The sequence below is a fragment of the Cydia splendana genome, chromosome 6, assembly GCF_910591565.1.
Source record: "Cydia splendana chromosome 6, ilCydSple1.2, whole genome shotgun sequence".
NCBI classification, from domain to species: Eukaryota; Metazoa; Arthropoda; class Insecta; order Lepidoptera; family Tortricidae; genus Cydia; species Cydia splendana.
In genome coordinates, this window is record NC_085965.1 from 151,943 (window position 1) to 173,696 (window position 21,754).

General features: G+C 47.4%; 3 protein-coding genes across 3 annotated transcripts; 1 reads left to right on the forward strand and 2 right to left on the reverse strand.

Annotated features, from left to right (window-relative positions):
- Positions 1 to 295: 295 nt before the first annotated feature.
- LOC134791584 (uncharacterized) lies at positions 296 to 2,607 on the reverse strand. The gene is made up of 4 exons (XM_063762634.1): positions 2,468 to 2,607; positions 1,189 to 1,388; positions 771 to 991; positions 296 to 501 (listed from the first exon to the last, which is right to left on the reverse strand). Exons 1-4 carry the CDS (start codon positions 2,480 to 2,482, stop codon positions 296 to 298), a joined length of 642 nt encoding a protein of 213 aa, XP_063618704.1. The 5' UTR covers positions 2,483 to 2,607.
- A 1,632-nt stretch (positions 2,608 to 4,239) lies between these two features.
- LOC134791207 (uncharacterized) lies at positions 4,240 to 14,306 on the reverse strand. The gene is made up of 7 exons (XM_063762179.1): positions 13,869 to 14,306; positions 11,326 to 11,423; positions 10,678 to 10,906; positions 10,249 to 10,434; positions 7,060 to 7,173; positions 5,728 to 6,747; positions 4,240 to 5,368 (listed from the first exon to the last, which is right to left on the reverse strand). Exons 1-7 carry the CDS (start codon positions 14,118 to 14,120, stop codon positions 4,841 to 4,843), a joined length of 2,427 nt encoding a protein of 808 aa, XP_063618249.1. The 5' UTR covers positions 14,121 to 14,306; the 3' UTR covers positions 4,240 to 4,840.
- A 3,396-nt stretch (positions 14,307 to 17,702) lies between these two features.
- LOC134791253 (large ribosomal subunit protein eL38) lies at positions 17,703 to 21,683 on the forward strand. Its single transcript, XM_063762235.1, has 4 exons — positions 17,703 to 17,888; positions 18,079 to 18,139; positions 20,752 to 20,874; positions 21,627 to 21,683. The coding sequence occupies exons 1-4, from the start codon at positions 17,811 to 17,813 to the stop codon at positions 21,650 to 21,652; spliced, it is 288 nt and encodes a 95-aa protein (XP_063618305.1). The 5' UTR covers positions 17,703 to 17,810; the 3' UTR covers positions 21,653 to 21,683.
- The last annotated feature ends 71 nt before the right edge of the window (positions 21,684 to 21,754 follow it).

Genomic DNA, 21,754 nt, shown 5'->3' on the forward strand with positions numbered 1-21,754 from the left:
TTTTCATCTGAATTTCGGAATTATCCGACATTCGGTAATACCCGAATACACAATAAAGTTTTTTTTAATAAAACAATGATGGTGGCAAACAGGAATACGGCCCGCCCGATGGTAAGTAGTAACCGTAGCCCATGGATGCCTGTGACGTCAGCAACAGTGATTTTACAATTGTCGCACCTGTCACCGTGGTGAAATTGGGGCCTGGACATCAATAAAAGACAGTAATTAAAGTGTCATTATAACCTCACAAAATTTATTTAAAAAACTCCAGCAAGTTAGTGATTTAATCATGACGTCAGTGGAAGGTTTCCCTCAGCGCGCGCAGATGGTCGGCGCGCGCGGTGGCCAGCCCGCCGCCGCCGCCGAGCCCGAGCCCGAGCCAGCCGAGCAGCGCCGCGCCCAGCGCGCGCCGGCTCCGAGCGCGCTCCACGTACCGCGCCGCGCCCTCCCCGCCCTCCCCGCCCTCCCCGCCGCCCACGAACCACTCCACTTCCAGCTCCTCTGTAACATATATTATACCAACAGTCCGACTTAGGTCTTGATTACCATATGACGACCCAACATACGACACGGTGCTAACAATCTCACGTTCTAAGTTTTATCACGCAGATAAAACTTAGAATTACTTATTACTTAGACTTTGGAGAGAAAGATTTAATTATAAAAAAAAACATCTGTAAGTCGGGTTTAAGGGCTCTTTCTCAATATCAATTAGCACTATGTTATTGTGAGCCTGATGTGCGTAGACACCCGAACGACAGCTTACATACCACAGAAATCAGGCCAGAAGAAGAGCGGCAGCTTGCGGCAGGTGTGTATAGTAAAGTCCCCCCTGTGCGCGTGCGCGGAGCCGTGCGCCGGGCCGGCCGCGTACTCGTCGTGCGCGCGCACACGCGCCGCGCCCGAGCAGCGCGCGCCGCACGAGAACGACAGCGAGTAGCGCCACGACGTGTAGTTGCTCCATTGGGATTCTAGCTTCCAGGATGAACTGCTGGACAAGAGAGTCATGTTTAGAACTAATAAAAGATAACATAAAATAATGTTTTTTTCATTGAATAATATCCAAAAATATTATAAATGACGCTAATCGGATTTAGATGAAAATGAATATATGGACATAGGATAGTTTTCATTATTATCTTTCCACGCAGATGTCGAGGGCAGACGCTCGCTAGTTATAGTACTGACATATGTGGGTAGAGCAACCGCAGGCTATTGAAGTCGGCGAGGAGCGCGGCGAGTTTGTGTGGCGGCGCACGCAGCTCGGCCGACAGCTCGCTGGCGACGGGCACGCGCAGCGCCAGCAGCGCCGCCAGCGCCAGCAGCAGCGCCGCCCGCGCCCGCCAGCCCGAGTGACGTCGCCACCACATGCTCCAAGGGCGGTATTGCTGGCCAACCAAGTTTTAAATATTTAATTTTATAAGATAAAAATTTCTAATAAAAACGTCTTAGCTAATTCATTTGTCCGTAGGTACATGTATGTACATAGAACCAAGTCTTCTTATAGAAATACTGCAACGCACAGCCTCTTTAAAGATTCCTTGTTATTTGAAACTGTTCTTTTGACGCGACACGCGGGACACCTAGTGTTAAGTAGCGGGTAGCGGTACAGATAAATCCGCTACCGTCGATTACGAAAACAATTAGCAGCATTTTCTGCATTTTGGTTACACTACAAGCATGTAAAGGGGATTAGGTAGTTAGCCGTCTGTGTAATATAAGTATAATGTGTGGGGAAACAAAAATAATAAAATTAAAACATACGGTTACAACAATAGGTATCTATTTTATTTTATCCCACATTATGAGGTTGAGGTGAAAAAACATTTCTAATTTATGTAGTAGCAATATATACAATTAGCTACTAAACAGTGTCAAAAAATACGAAATACTTTTTATATTGACGTTATTCCTAATTTTAAGAATACTTCAGTGTTACCTAATTTTAAACCAATTAATCGAAATAAATTTCCAAAACAGCTAACTACTCACGCCATCTAGTGAGGACTCGAGTCAAAATTGGAAATAAATAAAAAACATTAACAAAATTAAAACAAACGGTTTCAACAATACTTGTATTCTTCTTGAAGGCTCGACGGCCTCCCACAATATAGGGTTGGGTTAAAAAAAGGATTTTAGCAAAATGAGAGAGCGAGACGCACTGACATTGGACACAGAAATTGGACAGGATATGTGGTGAACCTGTACCTACCTACACTAAGGTATACATAGAAAAAGAAACATTTCATAGGTATTTGTCGGAGTGATCGGACGAACGGACTGAGACATGGCGAACCTAAAAGTGTTCCTAGATCACTAAGTGAATGTAAAAACTAATAAGGCCTGTGAAGAACCCACGTCGAATATAGGAGATTATGATGACTTTTTGCTTTTTAAAGTTTTGAGGAGCAAGGATAAAAGTGTCTAAGTTACGTATTAATTATTTTAAAATTTGGTATGAACTCACCTGGTACTTCAACATATAATAAATAACACTGAACACTTCACAAACCACTTAATCGAGTAATTAAGTGACACAGACTAGTATATCATCCTTTGATTCGGCGGCGGAAGCTCTAGAGATAACAGCTTCCGCAGGAATGATGCTCGCAGCCGCGGCCCGGCAGCTATTGAAACTGATTGCAAACATAAAATATATATAATTATAATAAATCAGGAAGCGTACGTGTCACTAGAATATCGCTCGCAACGCTACTCTTTTAATATTTCTGAAAATCCTGGGACACAGATTTTTGGCTAAATTATTAGTTAAATAACTCAGTTTCGTAGCATTCTTAATGATTCCGTTTACACAGTAGGTAGATACAATGAACTATATCGCCTGGGTGTAAGTAAAGTAACAGCACGTAATGCCGGCGCCTGTTCGTCATGTGTTGGTGTCTATTTATAGACCGACGCGCTGTGTAGTGTAGGTATGTGTAATGTAAACAGAGATACTTGAATGAGTGTGCTGTGCTGTGGCGGCGGCCGGGACGAGGACACTGTTTATTTATTTATTACTATTCGGAGATCCAACAGCTGTTAACATGTTAATAGGTTTTATAAATGTCATACAAAAAGCCAATTACAGGTTCTCACCAGTAAATACAGATTAACTTAGCATTAAAGCTTTACATTTTTATTACTTTAAAGGTGGCCCAGTGGCTCGTCATTACGAGCCTTCCAACAGTCCAAATAGCGTGGCTGCAATCCAAAATCGGTCCGTGAATGTCAAAAACGTACAATGTTTAATATTAGGATGCCGTCCATTTGGATCCCTTGTAACGGCATCCATCTGGAAGGCTCGTCAGTGGCCTGCTTTACGCTAACGCGGAAAGGGAAGAGTCGTGGAATGTACGGGGCCCAATAAATTCCACGACTCTTCTCTTTCCGAACATAACTCTCTACATTTTTTTTAGTTCTCTAAAGACGTCATCAGATGGCGCTGTAGGTGCGTTAATCACAGATTATGAGCAAAGAGAATAAAGTCTATAGAGACGGATTGTCAAAGTAAATTATGTAGCCACTGTAAATTTACTGCCATCTTTCGACAGAACATAAAACTGTTAGAACGCCATTTGACTTTGATCCTTATTCTTTCAGTGATATGTGTTAACTTATTAAATATTAATATTCACGCCATCTACTCGACTATAGGCCAAAGGTTCCATGTTTTCGAGCGATGGCGCCACAACCTTCAGCCTATGCTCGAGTAGATGGCGTGAATATTAATATTTAAAAAGTTAACACATATCAGTTAAAGAATAAGGATCAAAATCAAATGGCGTTCAAACAGGTTTAATCTTCTGTCGAAAGATGGCAGTTTATGAACTGTAGCTACATAATTTACCATGACAGTAACTCTCTTCTTCAAATCCTCTTTGTTATGAGATAACGTTGTAGTTCTTTCGAACTTTATTTTGACTAACAAAACAACCCTTCATCATGCTTCCATTGTAATTTTGCTCTTGTGTCTCAGTCTTGTGGCTCAGTGGCCAGGCAAGTCCAATTTCACGATGTCAAGTTCTAAATAGGTACAACAACATAACAAATAGCTTGGAGAAGGCGTATGTCTCTGGAGCATACATGTATAGAGACCGTGCGTGTTGGAGGGTCTGCCATCTAGTGAACTGAATCGAAAGCGAAAACAATTCACGCTTCTAAGCATTTTGTCTCCTGTGTGACATGTGTCGTAAATAATTTGTGAATGAGCTGAAAGTACAGGAAAAAAAAAGTCCATTTGTTCACTTAATTATTTTAATTCATGTATTAAAATTTTGACACAATTTGTCCATGCATGTTCTAAGATTACCCTCACTTATACAAAATTCAGTTCAAATTCATTACAATTAGATATTATAATTACATTGTTCAATCGTTTAATTTAAGTATCCGTAATTAAAATTCAATCATTAAACACACATTCATCAAGATTTGTTCGTTTGTGACTAATAGTAGTTTGTTCATAAATCGCCCCTCGCAGGCGGCACGGCATACAAGCCGCTACACTTCAATGTCATTCGATTAGAGTCGAGCCAAGCTAACGCGGTGTCATCATGAATGTAAAATTTCTGTAAATATTTGACGTTTATAATGAAACTCCCTCGCTTCGGTCCGTTCAAGTCGGCGCAAAGTCAGCTCGGACGGCCTCTATACAAGTATGTGCGGCCCAACGCGAGTCGTCTTCAAAGCCACGAGGACCCTCACTCGGCCGCACTAAGTACATTCGAGGCACATTAAACTAATCAGGTCAGCACTTCGATCACAACCGTTCGTCCTTCGCTCTTTAAAAAAATAAATATAAATATTTACAGAGGCGCGACCGGGCGCCCGGGTCCCGCTACCGTTTCTTCTTCCGGCCCTTCCGGTAGCCCTTCCCATACCACCCCCCCTCGCCGCCCTCGTCGGCGCTGGAGGCGTCCGCGCCGTCCCTCGGGCAGCACGTGCACAGGTAGCGCCGGCCGCGCACGCGCCGCCACACGCGGCCGGCCGCCCGCGGGTCCCGCGCCGGGTACCACAGGCAGCGCCGGCTGCCGAGCCGCCGCCAGCACCACCCGCACGCGCCCGCCGGCTCCGGCGCCGGCGCCGGACCCAGGATCGTGTGCAGGCCGGAGTACAGCTTCCCTCTGCACATGAACACGGCCCGCGCTATAAAAGCCGCGGCGGCCCGAGAGGCCTCGCTTTCCGAATCCTCCTCTTTGACGGCAGGTTTGGGGCCGAGTTTGAGCAGGCCCGCGCTGCGGTCTCGGGGCCGCGGAGGCCGAGACCGCGGGAGGCCGAGGCCGCCGCCCTCGTCCTCCTCCTCCTTGGGTTCGGGCGCGTGCGCGGCGTGTAGGAGGATGCGCGCCGACCCGTCGGCGAGTGACACCTGAAACGAGACAAATTGAAATCGAAAATGTATTTCTCGACCGTGAGTCGTGTCGTACGCGTACGTCGTAAAACAGTTTGGAAAATACTTTTATTTTATTTATTTTATTTTTTTTATTTTAGTACATGGAAAACCAACAGCGCTATATATATCCAGAAATTACAATAGAATCACAGAGCCAATTATAGGTTCTCACTTTTTACACACGTTTATGAACATAGCAGCTGTGTATTGAAACAAATCATGGTAAAAAGAAAAAAAAAAGATAGATAAGGACAAACAATTATGAACGGCTTGTTAGACTTGACAAGGGTTTACGAATAACGGCAATAATTTCTCCGCGTAGGTTCCATGCTCACCTCAAAAGATCTCAGGTGTTCCTCTTTAACCACTGCACAAATGCCGTTCTCCAGTTTGGGCTTCTTTTCTTCAGGCTCCAACATCTCTGGGTCACGTAAGCGGTCCGCCAGGGTATCAGGACTCCGTAAGCGCTCCGTCGGGGACCGTGGACCTCGCAGACGCTCCGCTAAAAATTGTGGGTCTCGCAAGCCATCTGCCGGGCACTCTCGATTTTGCAAGCGGTCCAATAGGGGCTGTCGATCTCGCAGGCGCTCCTCTGGAAATTGTGGGCGCCGCAAGTCAGTTTCCGGGACGTTTCGGCCTCGCTGGTAATTCGCCGAGGTTTCTAGATTTCGCAATCGCTCCGCCGGGTACTGTCGGTCTCGCAAGCGCGGCGTCGGGGATCGTGGACGGAGCCCTTCGACCGGAAAATTTGAGTCACTCGAGCGTTCCGCCGGACGCTGAAGTCTTTTGAGCCCCGGCACCGGGCGCGGCGCCTCACGGAGGCCCTCCATTTGTGATAGCGGCCGAGGCCGTTCAGGAAACTGTAGGTCACGTAGTCGATCCGGCGGGCCTCTTTGACACCGGGGCCCGTCGAGCCTCGCCCCGGGCCCCGAAGGTCCGTCGAGCCTCGCCCCGGGCCCCGAAGGTCCGTCGAGCCTCGCCCCGGGCCCCGAAGGTCCGTTGAGCCTCGCCACGGGGCCCCGAGGTCCGTCGGCCCTCGCTACAGGGCTCGAGGGGCCATTGGCTCTCGGCCGAGAGCCACGCAAGCGCTCCTGCAGCCGCCTCAACGGCAACGCGTCGTCGGAATCCGACGCGGAGGAGGAGTCGAACTCGGAAGGCTCGGAGCTGGCGCTGTCGTCCGGCTCGGGCTCGGGCTCGGGCTCGGCGAGCACGGGCCGCGAGCAGGTGTGGCGCTCGGCGGGCGCGAGCGGCGTGGCGTGCGCGAGCAGCGGGTCGCGCGAGCGCCGGTAGCGCGGCACGCGCACGCGCAGGCGCCGCGCCAGCTCGCGCATCACCGAGTCGCAGCGCGCGTTGATCTGACGACACATCGTGAACAGTTCACAGCGATAACAGGGGCGGACTCAGATCTAAAGGAATTTCTTTTGTTTTATTACGATATGTTTCATGTCCTCACTATTACGAAATAGGACATATTTTTGGGTACCTATATATGTGAGTACAGAGATTCGATTAGAGTACGTACCGCTTAATATTTCTAGATATATGAAGAAGCTAATTTCTGAACTGATGACATTTTATGACAGCTCAAAATGTTACGTCGAGTCAAACCAAAATTTGATTTACTGAAGAAGTCATATCGACATTCGCATAACTCTTTTATTAAATACCTTGAGCTCGGCAGCGGTGTCCTTGGGCGTCCACTGCAGGTTGACGATGTAGAGGCGCGGGCGCGCGCGAGCCGGCCGCGCCATGCACCACAAGCGAGGGTAGCGTCGGAGCACCTGCGCTTATTCAATTATATTAAAGGAGTGTGGCGTGGTTTGAGGTTGTCAAAAATCGGCAGAGCAAAAAAAATCGTTCTCGAAAAAAAGAGCAAACAATAAATCGGTAAAGATCCTCATACACAGACAAGAGGTTAATAATGATCAAGGCATTCACAGATCGGAACCTCTTCATAGTAGGTAGGTACGACGTTACCTTGAGGCTGGAGCCGCGACACAGGATGACGTCGGCGGCGGCGGCGTGCCGGAGTTGCCGGCCCAGTTGAGCGGCCACGAGTGTGGTGTGACGTTACCTTGAGGCTGGAGCCGAGACACAGGATGACGTCGGCGGCGGCGGCGTGCCGGAGTTGCCGGCCCAGTTGAGCGGCCACGAGTGTGGTGTGACGTTACCTTGAGGCTGGAGCCGAGACACAGGATGACGTCGGCGGCGGCGGCGGCGTGCCGGAGCGCGCCGGCCCAGTTGAGCGGCCACGAGTGTGGTGTGACGTTACCTTGAGGCTGGAGCCGAGACACAGGATGACGTCGGCGGCGGCGGCGTGCCGGAGTTGCCGGCCCAGTTGAGCGGCCACGAGTGTGGTGTGACGTTACCTTGAGGCTGGAGCCGAGACACAGGATGACGTCGGCGGCGGCGGCGGCGTGCCGGAGCGCGCCGGCCCAGTTGAGCGGCCACGAGTGTGGTGTGACGTTACCTTGAGGCTGGAGCCGAGACACAGGATGACGTCGGCGGCGGCGGCGTGCCGGAGTTGCCGGCCCAGTTGAGCGGCCACGAGTGTGGTGTGACGTTACCTTGAGGCTGGAGCCGAGACACAGGATGACGTCGGCGGCGGCGGCGGCGTGCCGGAGCGCGCCGGCCCAGTTGAGCGGCCACGAGTGTGGTGTGACGTTACCTTGAGGCTGGAGCCGCGACACAGGATGACGTCGGCGGCGGCGGCGTGCCGGAGTTGCCGGCCCAGTTGAGCGGCCACGAGTGTGGTGTGACGTTACCTTGAGGCTGGAGCCGAGACACAGGATGACGTCGGCGGCGGCGGCGGCGTGCCGGAGCGCGCCGGCCCAGTTGAGCGGCCACGAGTGTGGTGTGACGTTACCTTGAGGCTGGAGCCGAGACACAGGATGACGTCGGCGGCGGCGGCGTGCCGGAGCGCGCCGGCCCAGTTGAGCGGCCACGAGTGTGGTGTGACGTTACCTTGAGGCTGGAGCCGAGACACAGGATGACGTCGGCGGCGGCGGCGGCGTGCCGGAGCGCGCCGGCCCAGTTGAGCGGCCACGAGTGTGGTGTGATGTTACCTTGAGGCTGGAGCCGAGACACAGGATGACGTCCGCGGCGGCGGCGTGCCGGAGCGCGCCGGCCCAGTTGAGCGGCCACGAGTGTGGTGTGACGTTACCTTGAGGCTGGAGCCGCGACACAGGATGACGTCGGCGGCGGCGGCGGCGTGCCGGAGCGCGCCGGCCCAGTTGAGCGGCCACGAGTGTGGTGTGACGTTACCTTGAGGCTGGAGCCGAGACACAGGATGACGTCCGCGGCGGCGGCGTGCCGGAGCGCGCCGGCCCAGTTGAGCGGCCACGAGTGTGGTGTGACGTTACCTTGAGGCTGGAGCCGAGACACAGGATGACGTCCGCGGCGGCGGCGTGCCGGAGCGCGCCGGCCCAGTTGAGCGGCCACGAGTGTGGTGTGACGTTACCTTGAGGCTGGAGCCGAGACACAGGATGACGTCCGCGGCGGCGGCGTGCCGGAGCGCGCCGGCCCAGTTGAGCGGCCACGAGTGTGGTGTGACGTTACCTTGAGGCTGGAGCCGCGACACAGGATGACGTCGGCGGCGGCGGCGGCGTGCCGGAGCGCGCCGGCCCAGTTGAGCGGCCACGAGTGTGGTGTGACGTTACCTTGAGGCTGGAGCCGAGACACAGGATGACGTCCGCGGCGGCGGCGTGCCGGAGCGCGCCGGCCCAGTTGAGCGGCCACGAGTGTGGTGTGACGTTACCTTGAGGCTGGAGCCGAGACACAGGATGACGTCCGCGGCGGCGGCGTGCCGGAGCGCGCCGGCCCAGTTGAGCGGCCACGAGTGTGGTGTGACGTTACCTTGAGGCTGGAGCCGAGACACAGGATGACGTCGGCGGCGGCGGCGGCGTGCCGGAGCGCGCCGGCCCAGTTGAGCGGCCACGAGTGTGGTGTGACGTTACCTTGAGGCTGGAGCCGAGACACAGGATGACGTCGGCGGCGGCGGCGGCGTGCCGGAGCGCGCTGGCCCAGTTGAGCGGCCACGAGTGTGGTGTGACGTTACCTTGAGGCTGGAGCCGAGACACAGGATGACGTCGTCGGCGGCGGCGGCGTGCCGGAGCGCGCCGGCCCAGTTGAGCGGCCACGAGTGTGGTGTGACGTTACCTTGAGGCTGGAGCCGAGACACAGGATGACGTCGGCGGCGGCGGCGGCGTGCCGGAGCGCGCCGGCCCAGTTGAGCGGCCCCGAGTGTGGTGTGACGTTACCTTGAGGCTGGAGCCGAGACACAGGATGACGTCGGCGGCGGCGGCGGCGTGCCGGAGCGCGCCGGCCCAGTTGAGCGGCCACGAGTGTGGTGTGACGTTACCTTGAGGCTGGAGCCGAGACACAGGATGACGTCGGCGGCGGCGGCGTGCCGGAGCGCGCCGGCCCAGTTGAGCGGCCACGAGTGTGGTGTGACGTTACCTTGAGGCTGGAGCCGAGACACAGGATGACGTCGGCGGCGGCGGCGGCGTGCCGGAGCGCGCCGGCCCAGTTGAGCGGCCACGAGTGTGGTGTGACGTTACCTTGAGGCTGGAGCCGAGACACAGGATGACGTCGGCGGCGGCGGCGTGCCGGAGCGCGCCGGCCCAGGTGAGCGGCCACGAGTGTGGTGTGACGTTACCTTGAGGCTGGAGCCGAGACACAGGATGACGTCGGCGGCGGCGGCGGCGTGCCGGAGCGCGCCGGCCCAGTTGAGCAGCCACGAGTGTGGTGTGACGTTACCTTGAGGCTGGAGCCGAGACACAGGATGACGTCGGCGGCGGCGGCGTGCCGGAGCGCGCCGGCCCAGTTGAGCGGCCACGAGTGTGGTGTGACGTTACCTTGAGGCTGGAGCCGAGACACAGGATGACGTCGGCGGCGGCGGCGTGCCGGAGCGCGCCGGCCCAGTTGAGCGGCCACGCGGCGCGTGCCCGCTCGCCGAAGTGCACGATCGTGTCGCGCAGTGGCCGCCCGCAGCGCGGGACGGGACACGTGCGGCGGGTGCCGTGAGAATAACGCCGCGTGCGCTACAATTATAAATAAATTTCACCTTCTTTATTCTTCAGAAACGGAAAGTTGCAGTTGCGAGTTGCAATATTTTGCATGAACTTCAGAAACTTGGTATGTGGGGACATGATAGGTTTGTTTTCTAAAAATTAAATTATTGAACAGTGATTGAATTAAACTTACGATATTACCTACACAGTAGTCCGGCGGACCAAGCGCGCGTGCGGCCCGTTGTGGTCTGTATGTTAATGAAGTTTGAATACCTGCGTAGTATCGAAGGCCCTCAGCAGCACGGCGCGGCACCTCGGCGCGGCGCAGCGCTCGGCGAACATGTCTCCGTGCAGCTCGGCGAGCGAGCGGCGCGGCAGGCCGGAGCGCACGTGCAGCCCGTCGCAGTTCTGCGACACCACGAACTTGCACAGCCCGCGCGCCACCAGCGCCGCCAGCGCCATGTGCGTGAAAGTGGGCTGCGCGCGGGATACTTCCACGCGACTGCAACCATACATACATTACATGCGGGTTATACCATAGCCCGTCTAACTAACACATACTTCAATAGAACAAAGTGTAACAGTGTCATCATAAACATCATATTTTCATAGACATTCGACATTACTTATACATTATCACACTTTGTCATTGCAAATGCCATGCAGAGTTGTCATGGTCTAACTCTAGTTGATGGGCATTTTGACCCATGTTGACATACTTGGTATGGTAGTGTAGGTAAGGAAGCAAGCCACTCACCCGATGTCCTCTCCCCGCTGCAGCCTCGTCCACACGCCATGCGGGCCGCGGTAGTGTAGGTATATAAGGAAGCAAGCCACTCACCCGATGTCCTCTCCCCGCTGCAGCCTCGTCCACACGCCGTGCGGGCCGCGGTAGTGTAGGTAAGGAAGCAAGCCACTCACCCGATGTCCTCTCCGCGCTGCAGCCTCGTCCACACGCCGTGCGGGCCGCGGTAGTCGGGGATGTCGGCCGCTGTGCTGATCCCCGCTCCCGTGTACACCTGTTTATGTGTACTTTACTTATTTCAAATCTTAGCAAAAACTTCATGAAATATGCTGAAAAAAATTGTCTTTTGTGTGTTGCCTTGTTCAAAGATCCATAGAGAAACTGTGACAAACGGAACCCTATTAATACCTACTGAGCATCCACTTTTAAAACATTTTTAGGGTTCCGTACCCAAAGTGTAAAACGGGACCCTATTACTAAGACTCCACTGTCCGTCCGTCCGTCCGTCTGTCACCAGGCTGTATCATGTGATCTGTGATAGCTAGACGGCTGAAATTTTCACAGGTGATATATTTCTGTTGCCGCTATAACAAATACTAAAAGTACTTTAAGTGGGGCTCCCATACAACAAACGTGATTTTTGACTGATGTTAAGCAACGTCGGGCGGGGTCAGTACTTGGATGGGTGACCGTTTTTATAGATAATGGTATGAGTGTGTGTGCGAGTCCGACTCGCACTTGGCCGGTTTTTATTTATTGTGACAGCGACAATAATTAATAATTATAAGTACATATTCTGTAAATATTGCAACTGAATACTACTGTTTATGAGATATTACCCTTCTATGATTATGAATGTGAGCCAAGTGCAATGTTAAGGATGAAAGCTACTAGTATAATATGTATTCTGGACATTCAGTTAAAGCAATACCCTATATACAATAATCAAGCATACTCCTGTCATTAACTCCTGGTCCTGGGGTATCACTTAACTTTAAATATATACTCTGAATTTAGCAGTTCCCTGCTGTAACTAAATATCTCAACATAATATAATATCTTCCATGTTTTACATTATTAACTAAAGTCACACACAACAACTTTTTTGCTCTCTGGACATATATGGCACTCTAGCTCTCTTTCAGTATTCCATCCCAATCTACAAGAAATTTTCGACCTCTTGCTGTTCCAAACGTTTCGCGTAACTACAGACAGAACAGCTTTTTGATACGTGCTAGTAAATGTCTAAATAAACTTACGAAGGAGCATGACATTGATATTTTCAACAGCAACATCCAAACTGTGCGGCGCATCCTGCCTGACCGAGGAGTTCTTTCAATGGGCATGGCTTATTGAAATTTCATTGTGCTGTGTTTTTTCTTTATTTTTTTAAAATCTTTTTTAGTAATACAAATTCAAAATTAGTTAATCTGCTGCTGGCATTGAAATGAATATGTAGTGCAATAGTGCTTAACCACCAATTGTTTTTGTCAACCTGTATTTACTGGTGAGAACCCGTAATTGGCTTTTTGTATCACATTTATAAAATCTATTGACATGTTAACAGCTGTTGGATCTCCGAATAGTAATAAATAAATAGTTAATAATGTAAAACATGGAAGATATTTCAATTAGTTGAAATGTTCTCAAATGGCCGAAATGGCCTCCCTGCTCCTTATTGTAATATTGATTATAGAATTTATCGTAAACTTTTATCAGGAAATATAATATTCAGAGACGGCTTGTTCAATTTATATTTAATTCAGAATATTCAGATGTTGATAAACATTTGCTTTTTTTTTTCTGGCTTACTCCCTGCAATTTTGCACAGGGTGAATTTGCCAATGTCGGTGTTGACTTTCACACGTGAGGAGAATGTTCGGTGTAATAATTGCTTTAACAACTGATAAAAAATAATTATTTTTTAACTTTTTGAGGGTTTTTTTAATTGTTAGTCTTTTTTGTAATGATTTACATGGAATAGAGATTTTACTATGAGTTATATTAAAAAAATATTGATCTACAAATAAGATAATACAAATATTGATCCAGCATAATTTATTTTTGCATTTAGCACGCTTTGTGAATTCTGATTGAGCCTCCCTGGCTATTTTGTATGTAATATTGACAAACGACAATGTCTGATAAAGTCGTAAATATTAACAAAGTGCGGCCCGCGTCAACTTCGTTAACTACTATGTGGCCCTTGGCTGCTAAAAGGTTGCCGACCGCTGATGTGGACCATGAACCCCATTCTACAGGTACTAATGTCCTCAACAAGAGTTCAAAAGAAAAAACAATTGAGCACTTTGTCCCAGAAGTGTTTTGTGAAAAGCGCAGCTGAGTAAAGCTTGTTATGTATGTTAATACACAAGTATAAAAAAGCTTTCTTTGAATTGGAGAATATACAGTTCTCTTTACCTAACGAAAGTTGTCTAATGTGTGGGTTTTGTGTTACAAACTATTGCAACAATCCCAACTTCACAATCTCATCTAACTGAATATTTTGAAAACAAACAGGTTTAGATAGACTTGGTCTTTTCTTGGAGGGTCAACTGAGGCTCCTAAACTCCTCGAAATAAAAAGTACTCTGACCATTAGTATAATTTAAGACAATGAGATAAGATTTATCAATGGTCAATTAAGCATGGTACTTTTAACACTGTAGGTTATCTGTTAAAGTCGGGGTTTCGACCGTGTCATTAATGTTGTAACTGACCACGAGATGCTTGGCCTGGCGCACGACTCGCGCCAGCTCTCGGCACTTGTCGCGCAGCACGCTCGGGCTGTCCTCCACCTCCTCGGCGCGCTGGCGGGCCCTCGCGCGGCGCTCGGCCGCCAGCGCCGCCGCGGCCGCCCGGCGCGCCGCCTCGGCCCGGCTGCTGGCCTTGTCTCCGCCGCCGCCGCTCTTGCTGGGGCCGCCGCCGCCGCCGCTGAGCCTGGCGCTCGAGCGCACGACGGCGCGCTCCATGGCGCCGCGGCTCACGACGCGTCCCGTGTCTCCGGCCCTCGCGCGCCACTGCTGTCGGTGCCCGTCGTCGCCCAAGGGCTCATGTTGGGTGCGGGCTCTTTCACCGATCGCGATAGCCGTTCATAAACATTAAACGATGCCAATGGCCGTCTGACCTGTCAAAGTGTCATCTCGACGCTTCTAGTCGGTGTTGCCACCATCGTCGTATAACAACTTTGCTTCGTTCGGAAATTATGTTAAAGTGATATCCAGACGGGCCTGATCAAATAGGTCGATTTGATCAGGGAAATAATTGGCGCCAATCTCCAATTGAATCACCAATTTTAGATTTATGGTGATATTAGAGCCCACTAAATTGAAAAAAATGCCCCACAATGAAAATACTGGCGTCACAAATTGGTATACTTGCGCCCGCACCTCATTTTATCGGTAATATCGGTCATTATCGGCGGTTGAATTCGGCGAGCCAAATTTGTGTTTGCGTTCGCACGTCCTGATTCGATCGGGCAATTTAATCAGATTGGCGAAAAATTGACTAGTCTGGATACCGTTTAAATAAAACTTGGCCCAATTAAAGAAATATCATTTTTCCTTTCCGCGTTTAATTTCCTACTCTTTTACTTGACGTTGGCTCACAGACCAACCCCTATAGACATAGCTTATAGGACGACTCGCGGCCTCCACTCGTGCGAGCAATAGCGCTTATAAAATATTTCACGCGCGCCGCTCCGATCAGTTGCGTCCAAATTCACGACCTGTTAACAGTGTGCGCGTGTTTACGAAAATAAATCGCAATTTATTCAAATCATGGGATTTTGCAGTGTGAAATGGTGTGGCAAGTCATCTAAGACTTCCAGTTATAAAACAGATGGAATAACATTCCACAGGTAAGTCAAAATCACTATTTTGTTGAAAATTATTTCTTGTCCGCGGGGTTCATTTTATACTGGTCAATATGGTTGTACTGAGCGGCAGTGAAGTAGCCCGTCCTTTTCCGTCAACTTGAAAATGCAATGTGCTATCCCTTTCACGTCAACAACTAGTGATGTGACGGTGATGGTTTTGTCAATTGCGGTAAATTCGTGCTTTCGCTCGAACCATATTGTACCATTTTAAGAAATGTAAAAGATAATTGTGATTCTCTTTCATTTTTAATTGAGAATAAATAAAATTGATCTGTAAAATCTATAGTTTTAATTAGGTAGTTGGTAGTTTATCTTAGTGGGTATATGTAGTATGTAGTTTAGTTTTTAGTTAGTAGTACCATTATTGAGGTAGCATCAAAATAAGAAAATGATCATATTTTAGCAGGTTTTCAGAGCAACGCCCATGTGACATTCTCCTAGTTGCAAGCGCCATTAGTTAGTATAGATGGTCAAGCAAATCTTGTCAGTAGAAAAAGGCGCGAAATTCAAATTTTCTATCGGATGATATCCTTTCGCGCCTACATTTTTCAAATTTGCCGCCTTTTTCTACTGACAAGATCAGCTTGACCCAGTATAGTATAGTTTCCATAGGCTGCGTTTGCCACCAAAGTGTATTTTTGAAATTCATGATTGATTTATTAATAATAAATGAATGATGTAATTTTTTTTTAAGAAGCCAGGTGAGCAGTTAGGTCACGAGATGGACCTGATGATGAACTTTGAAGAAGTGCAAGGGAACTCGGTGATGGTTTGTGATAGACACATGTTGTGTGGGTTTGTTAGAATCCTCTAGGTGAGCAGTACGATGGGGGGGCACGAGATGGACCTGATGATGAACTTTGAAGAAGTGCGAGGGAACTCGGTGTTGGTTTGTGATAGACACATGTTGTGTGGGTTTATTAGAATCCTCTAGGTGAGCAGTAAGGTGGGGGGCCACGAGCTGGACCAGATGATGAACTTTGAAGAAGTGCGAGGGAAATCGGTGTTGGTTTGTGATAGACACATGTTGTGTGGGTTTATTAGAATCTTCTAGGTGAGCAGTAAGGTCTTGGGTCACGAGATGGACCTGATGATGAACTGAAATGGACTCCGACGAAATGTGAAATTTATTACACATTTATATTATTTTATATTTGTTTATGTTATTGCCGTAACCAAACTAATTTTACAGATGTGCTGGGATCATATACAAAATTGTCGCGTCGGTTTATTCGTAAACGTAGGTACTTAGATGCTTTAAATAGATTATGCATGGTTGTTTAGTATGAATTAGACTAGGAAAATAATACAGTATTTTTCATTAGCATGCATGCATTGGTGTATAGCGGCTTTTGCCTTTGTGTCAGTGATATGGTGCCTCAACGGTACTACTGTAGAAAACAGCGTTAATAAAAACTGAATATCTGAGAGACCGAGCTTTGCACAGCAAACATAAAAAATCTAAAATGCGCGTTTTCCTAGAGTTAAAACGCCTCGCCTCCGTAAACCCCCATATAGCAAATTTCATCGAAATTGTTACAGTTTTTCTTATGTTTACAATCTTAGCTCATTAATAATATGCAAAGTAACATTTTTAGATACATTTTTAAAGTACCTAATGAATGATTATATTGTATGAATATTCTGAAGTAATTAATCTGTGGACTTTATTGATAACAATTATTTTACCGCAACAGATTACGGTACCATTGGTACCAGTACCACTGCAAGTAATGAACATGTCCCATCCCTACGCTTACACGTGTCAGCGCGCCACGACCAATCGCAACGCCGGGAGCACCCCTCCCGCGCCTCACAGTTTGGTGATTTGCGTCGCGAACAAAATGGCCAATATTAGGTTTCTAGTCGGGTGTTCTGTGCGTTGGCTACGGGCAACACCGCCCTCAAGTCCATACAAAGAAAAAAAAAACATTTTACGAAAAGGTAGCACCAGTGAACGGAAATAAAACATGGAAGCATTCTGTCCGCTCAACGTAAACTGCCCTAAGGTGGGCGGTACTTAAAATACAAACTACCCCATTGGCCACCTCAGTTCGACCGAGATGACAGTCAGTGACGGAGGGCTAAATCCAAGTCCTCCGAGGGTCATATGGTAAGTCAACATGAATCTAGTATTAAAACTGGATCTGGCATGAGGGTGACCGAACAGGATAGTCTTATATATCTTTCAGCAGGAGTAGCAGCGAAAGAGCTATTATTGTTTGTCCTTGTCACAGTCTCACATTTTATTTGTTCCCCACCGTTTTTTAGTACGGATAATGGTGGGCAACAAATGAATGCGACCAATCACAGTATCGCATTTGCGTATGTTTTGTCCCTCACGGAGGCACGCGTATACCACTTCTATACGATCCTAGCTTCTATGTAAGCCAATTACATGCCCAAGCTATACTTGGTCAAGCAGATCTTGTCAGTAGAAAAAGGCGCCAAATTTGAAAAATGATATCGTTTCATAGAAAATTTGAATTTCGCTCCTTTTTCTACTGACAAGATTTGCTTGAGCATCTATAAATGCACCGTGTGCAATATTTAAGGATTTTTTATGCATATTTAAGTCTGTGGCTCCCTAAACCATAGACTATAGATACTTCAAAATGTCATGGTGTCGCTGTCGATGTCAATGTCAATTTCTTTCAGAAAGTTTGACAGGTGAGTGAAGTGCGATTTGTGTATACAATTTCGTAAATCTGTATTAATCTTTGAATATTGGGGTGATTTTTGAAATTAATCGACTGCAATAGACTCAGTGTGTCCCTGTTAATGTATGTGTAATAGTATTTTACTGATTAAACTTGTGTTTTTTTTGCAGTTACTTGTCATCCTTTGGAACAACTTCAACATGGTAAATGTCTCTTGTTTTTGACTTTAATTTAAATTGAATACGTGGTCAAGGCCCATATAATGAATAAGCATATATAAACTAGTTTATATTGTCACATAGTATGTGATTTATTTTTTCGGTTTCAACTTAACCTCTTGTTATTGAGTCGATGTTCTCTTGATGAAGCTTGATGTTGTGGTTTATGTTCCAGCCGCGTGAAATCAAGGACATTAAGGATTTCCTCCTGAAGGCGAGAAGGAAAGACGCCAAATGTGAGTAGACTAGACTCATATTGTAATTTTTCTAAGTAACTTTGAAATTAAGCATTCAAAACGTGCGATAAGTATGCAGTGTAGGGTTGCCAGATCGAAAGGCGCTATTATCGGGAAAACATATCAATTTATCGGGATTTTGGGACTTAAGTCAGGAAAATAAAACATTCAAATTAAAGTAATTGTATTAAAAACAACGATATTTTACATTATTAGCACTACGCTCGACGCGGGTCGCTCGCTCGACGACAGTTCGGAACTTGAAATTATTGTTTTATAACGTGGAGCTGTTTTTCGGGACAATTTTCACTATGTCGGGAATCGGGAACACATGCTAAAAATCGGGAGAATCCCGCCAAATCCCGACCATCTGGCAACCCTAATGCAGTGTCAGCTAATTGAGAGAGGTTTATTGTTAAAGTTATGAAACTAGTTATAATTCCGACCGATATTTGTGATGTGATGTATGTATACAATAGTGCTAACCTCCAGTGGTCTGAAGACAAGTTTCGACAAGTTTCATAGGTATTACTTTTTTGTTAAATCATCATTGTCATCATTCAACCATGTAACCATCAACATTACAACATTTTCCAAAAAGCAAATTATACCTTAATATTTACTAGTGTCTCTGAGCTGTAGACCTCGCGAGCATAGCTTATTGGGACCGTGCACGACGACAGCGCCACACAACGGTTTGATCAAAAAGTGTAACAAAATACAAAAAGTTAGATTAGATTAGATTAGATGATTAGATTAGATGATTTATTTCATGAAAGACAATTAAGTACATAATAATTGAATTTAAACTGTTGTGAGACATACTAACATTGAATAATTTTACGGTTTAGACTCACTTGTTTTTAGTCACTCGCGCGACATGTTTCGGAGAGCATAGGTCTCCTTTCTCAAGCACTAACAGTGTGAGCAGCGTTCACGACGGCCGTGTATCGCTTACTCACACACACACGATACACGGCCGTCGTGAACGCTGCTCACACTGTTAGTGCTTGAGAAAGGAGACCTAGGCTCTCCGAAACATGTCGCGCGAGTGACTAAAAACAAGTGAGTCTAAACCGTAAAATTATTCAAAATTACATAATAAGTTTGCATTGATGTCAAAAATATAAGAATTTCTATCATGATTGTCAAAGTAAAATAAAATGAAAATAATAACAATAATAATGAAATAATATTATAGCTCCAATAAGGAAGTTATGTCCCGGCATACAATTACTGGGAATCAAACCGGCTACCTTCAGTGTGCAAACAAAATAATAAAAAAGCGAATGTTTGCAAAATGCGTCATGATAGTTCTTAGCTTTTTTATCTATCTATCTATCTATTAAGCCCTTTCTTCTGAGTTAGAGTATGTCTCTAAGCTCAGTGTGCCGCTTGGCAAAGGCCTCCTCTAGCTCTTTCCATTGAGGTCTGTCGTGGGCCACTCTTCTCCAGTTCGGGCCCGCTGTGAGTTTGAGTTCATCCTCCCAACTTGTTCGAGGTCTCCTCTGGCTCCGTGTGCAACCTCTTAGGTACCAATACGTTACGATCTTGCTCCATTTTTCCTGCCTGTCTCTCAACATGTGGCCGGTCCATCTCCCTTTCTGCTGGTCTATTTTAGTGAGCATGTCGGTCACTTTTGTTTTTGTCTTCCCGAGTCAAAAAACAAAAGTGTCCCTCAGGAAGACCTGAGTTCTTAGCTGACGAAATTCGGCAACTTATTCTCGAGGAAAAACTAAATGTCTAAATACCGCCTAAACCAGCAATACAATTATTCAGCATTTTTTGCCATTTACTCTGTAAACATGTCTCAAAAAGTAAAGTAAATTAATAACTTATGATATCAATATGACTATTTGTTATGATGCGAGGTATCATGACTCCGCCATTTTAATAATTTCCAAAAACCGAATTGACAATTTCTTTTTATTTTTTTATTAGCCTGTTGTAGTGTCCCACTGCTGGGCAAAGGCCTCTCCCCCTGATTTCCACAACTCCCGTTGTAGTGCCTTCTCCGGCCAGCCACTGATGAAGGCGTCTAAGTCGTCCCGCTATCTCCGTCTGAGCCTGCCACGTCCGCGCTTCATTTGCGGCATCCACTTGGTGGCTATACTAGCCCACCTATCCGGATGCATGCGGCAGACGTGACCCGCCCAGTCCCACTTCAGTCTGGCGGTCTTCTCCCCCACGTCAGCTATGCGTGTTTTGGAGCGCAATGTGGTGTTTCGGATGCGATCCGTCCTTGTGACTTCTAGAATACTGCACTCCATTGCTCGCTGGCAAACCTTCAATTTGGACTTCTGACTCTCAGTGAGCGACCATGTTTGGGCACCGTAGGTTAGGACAGGCAGAATACACATGTCAACGAGTTTACGCTTGACCGACATAGGAAGGTCGCCCTTCATTATTAATGAATTAAATCTGGTCACAAAATTTCACGAGAATCGGTTGAGAATTGTGACCAGTAGAGGAGAACATCCGGACATACAAAAGCAAAATGCCCGAGTTAAAACATAGACCTTCGCGCTATGCTTTGGTCAATTAATATTTGAAGAGCATATTAGTTCAAGTTATGAGAATGAGCAAGATTAAACATGGGTTTATTTTTTTAGCGGTGAAAATAAAGAAGAACCCTGAGAATGTGAAGTTCAAGGTGCGATGCTCGCGCTTCCTCTACACACTGGTCATCACCGACAAGGAGAAGGCCGAGAAGCTGAAACAGAGCCTGCCCCCGGGTATGTGATAACTTTACTTTACACTCTAGCTAGCGGTTCACTGTATTACAAAATATGGCAGTTAAATTTAAATCAATGGTACAGTCACCTACAATAATAAGAGTGTGTCACTTATTTTTGCGACCTTCGAAGAGTAGGATATTATTGCAGGTGACTGGAGTAGTATTAAACGAGCAGACCTGAGACCGTGGGACGCTATAAGTTATGGTTCATGTTATGTTAGTATATTGAGACAAGCCTATTGTTTCCTCTTCCAAAGATGACTAAACGTAACCAAGTATAATTTTTTATTTTTATTTATTTAGTGATGATTGCCTTTTTGGTTCTGTACCCGAAGGGCAAAAACGGGACCCTATTACTAAGACTCCTCTGTCCGTCTGTCTGTCTGACACCAGGCTTTATCTCATGAACCATGATAGACAGTTTAAATTTTCACAAATGTATTTCTGTTGCTGCTATAACAAACGCGATTTTTTTGCATCATGATCGGAACCCTTCGTGTGCGAGTTCGACTCGCACCCTCCCTCGAACCCTCTTGCACCAGGCGCCAGGCCTTGTGCCCAGCAGTTGAACATATATAATTACATTCAGATGTCTGATTAAGATTAAAAAAAATTAAAATAATGTAAACAAGTTTTTGTAGTTAAACCACTAAAATTTTTATTCAGTACAGCCATAGTGTTTGCACCTACCAGCGGTGCAGCGGTGCAGCGGTGCTACACGAAATTAACAATATGATTGTGTTGTTGCAGGTCTCCAGGTGAAGGAAGTGAAGTAATGACTAAGTGTAGCCAATAAAACATAAAAATCCACTGCTGTGTTTCACTTTACTCCAAGTCCATACGTATTCAGGTACTATCAATTAATATCGTCGGGTGAC

What these genes read in the sequence shown, in the direction of transcription:
- LOC134791584 (XM_063762634.1), bottom strand. An exon ending in CGGTTGCTCTACCCACATAT is followed by an intron (nt 992 to 1,188) that starts GTCAGTACTATA and finishes TCTCTTGTCCAG; the next exon opens with CAGTTCATCCTGGAAGCTAG. An exon ending in CTTCTGGCCTGATTTCTGTG is followed by an intron (nt 502 to 770) that starts GTATGTAAGCTG and finishes TATATGTTACAG; the next exon opens with AGGAGCTGGAAGTGGAGTGG.
- LOC134791207 (XM_063762179.1), bottom strand. Translation starts at nt 14,120, where the DNA reads ATGGAGCGCGCCGTCGTGCGCTCGAGCGCCAGGCTCAGCGGCGGCGGC. An exon ending in GGGCCTTCGATACTACGCAG is followed by an intron (nt 10,435 to 10,677) that starts GTATTCAAACTT and finishes TTATAATTGTAG; the next exon opens with CGCACGCGGCGTTATTCTCA. An exon ending in ACACCGCTGCCGAGCTCAAG is followed by an intron (nt 6,748 to 7,059) that starts GTATTTAATAAA and finishes ATGTGTCGTCAG; the next exon opens with ATCAACGCGCGCTGCGACTC.
- LOC134791253 (XM_063762235.1), top strand. Translation starts at nt 17,811, where the DNA reads ATGTGTAATAGTATTTTACTGATTAAACTTGTGTTTTTTTTGCAGTTA. An exon ending in TTTGGAACAACTTCAACATG is followed by an intron (nt 17,889 to 18,078) that starts GTAAATGTCTCT and finishes TTTATGTTCCAG; the next exon opens with CCGCGTGAAATCAAGGACAT. An exon ending in GAGAAGGAAAGACGCCAAAT is followed by an intron (nt 18,140 to 20,751) that starts GTGAGTAGACTA and finishes TTATTTTTTTAG; the next exon opens with CGGTGAAAATAAAGAAGAAC.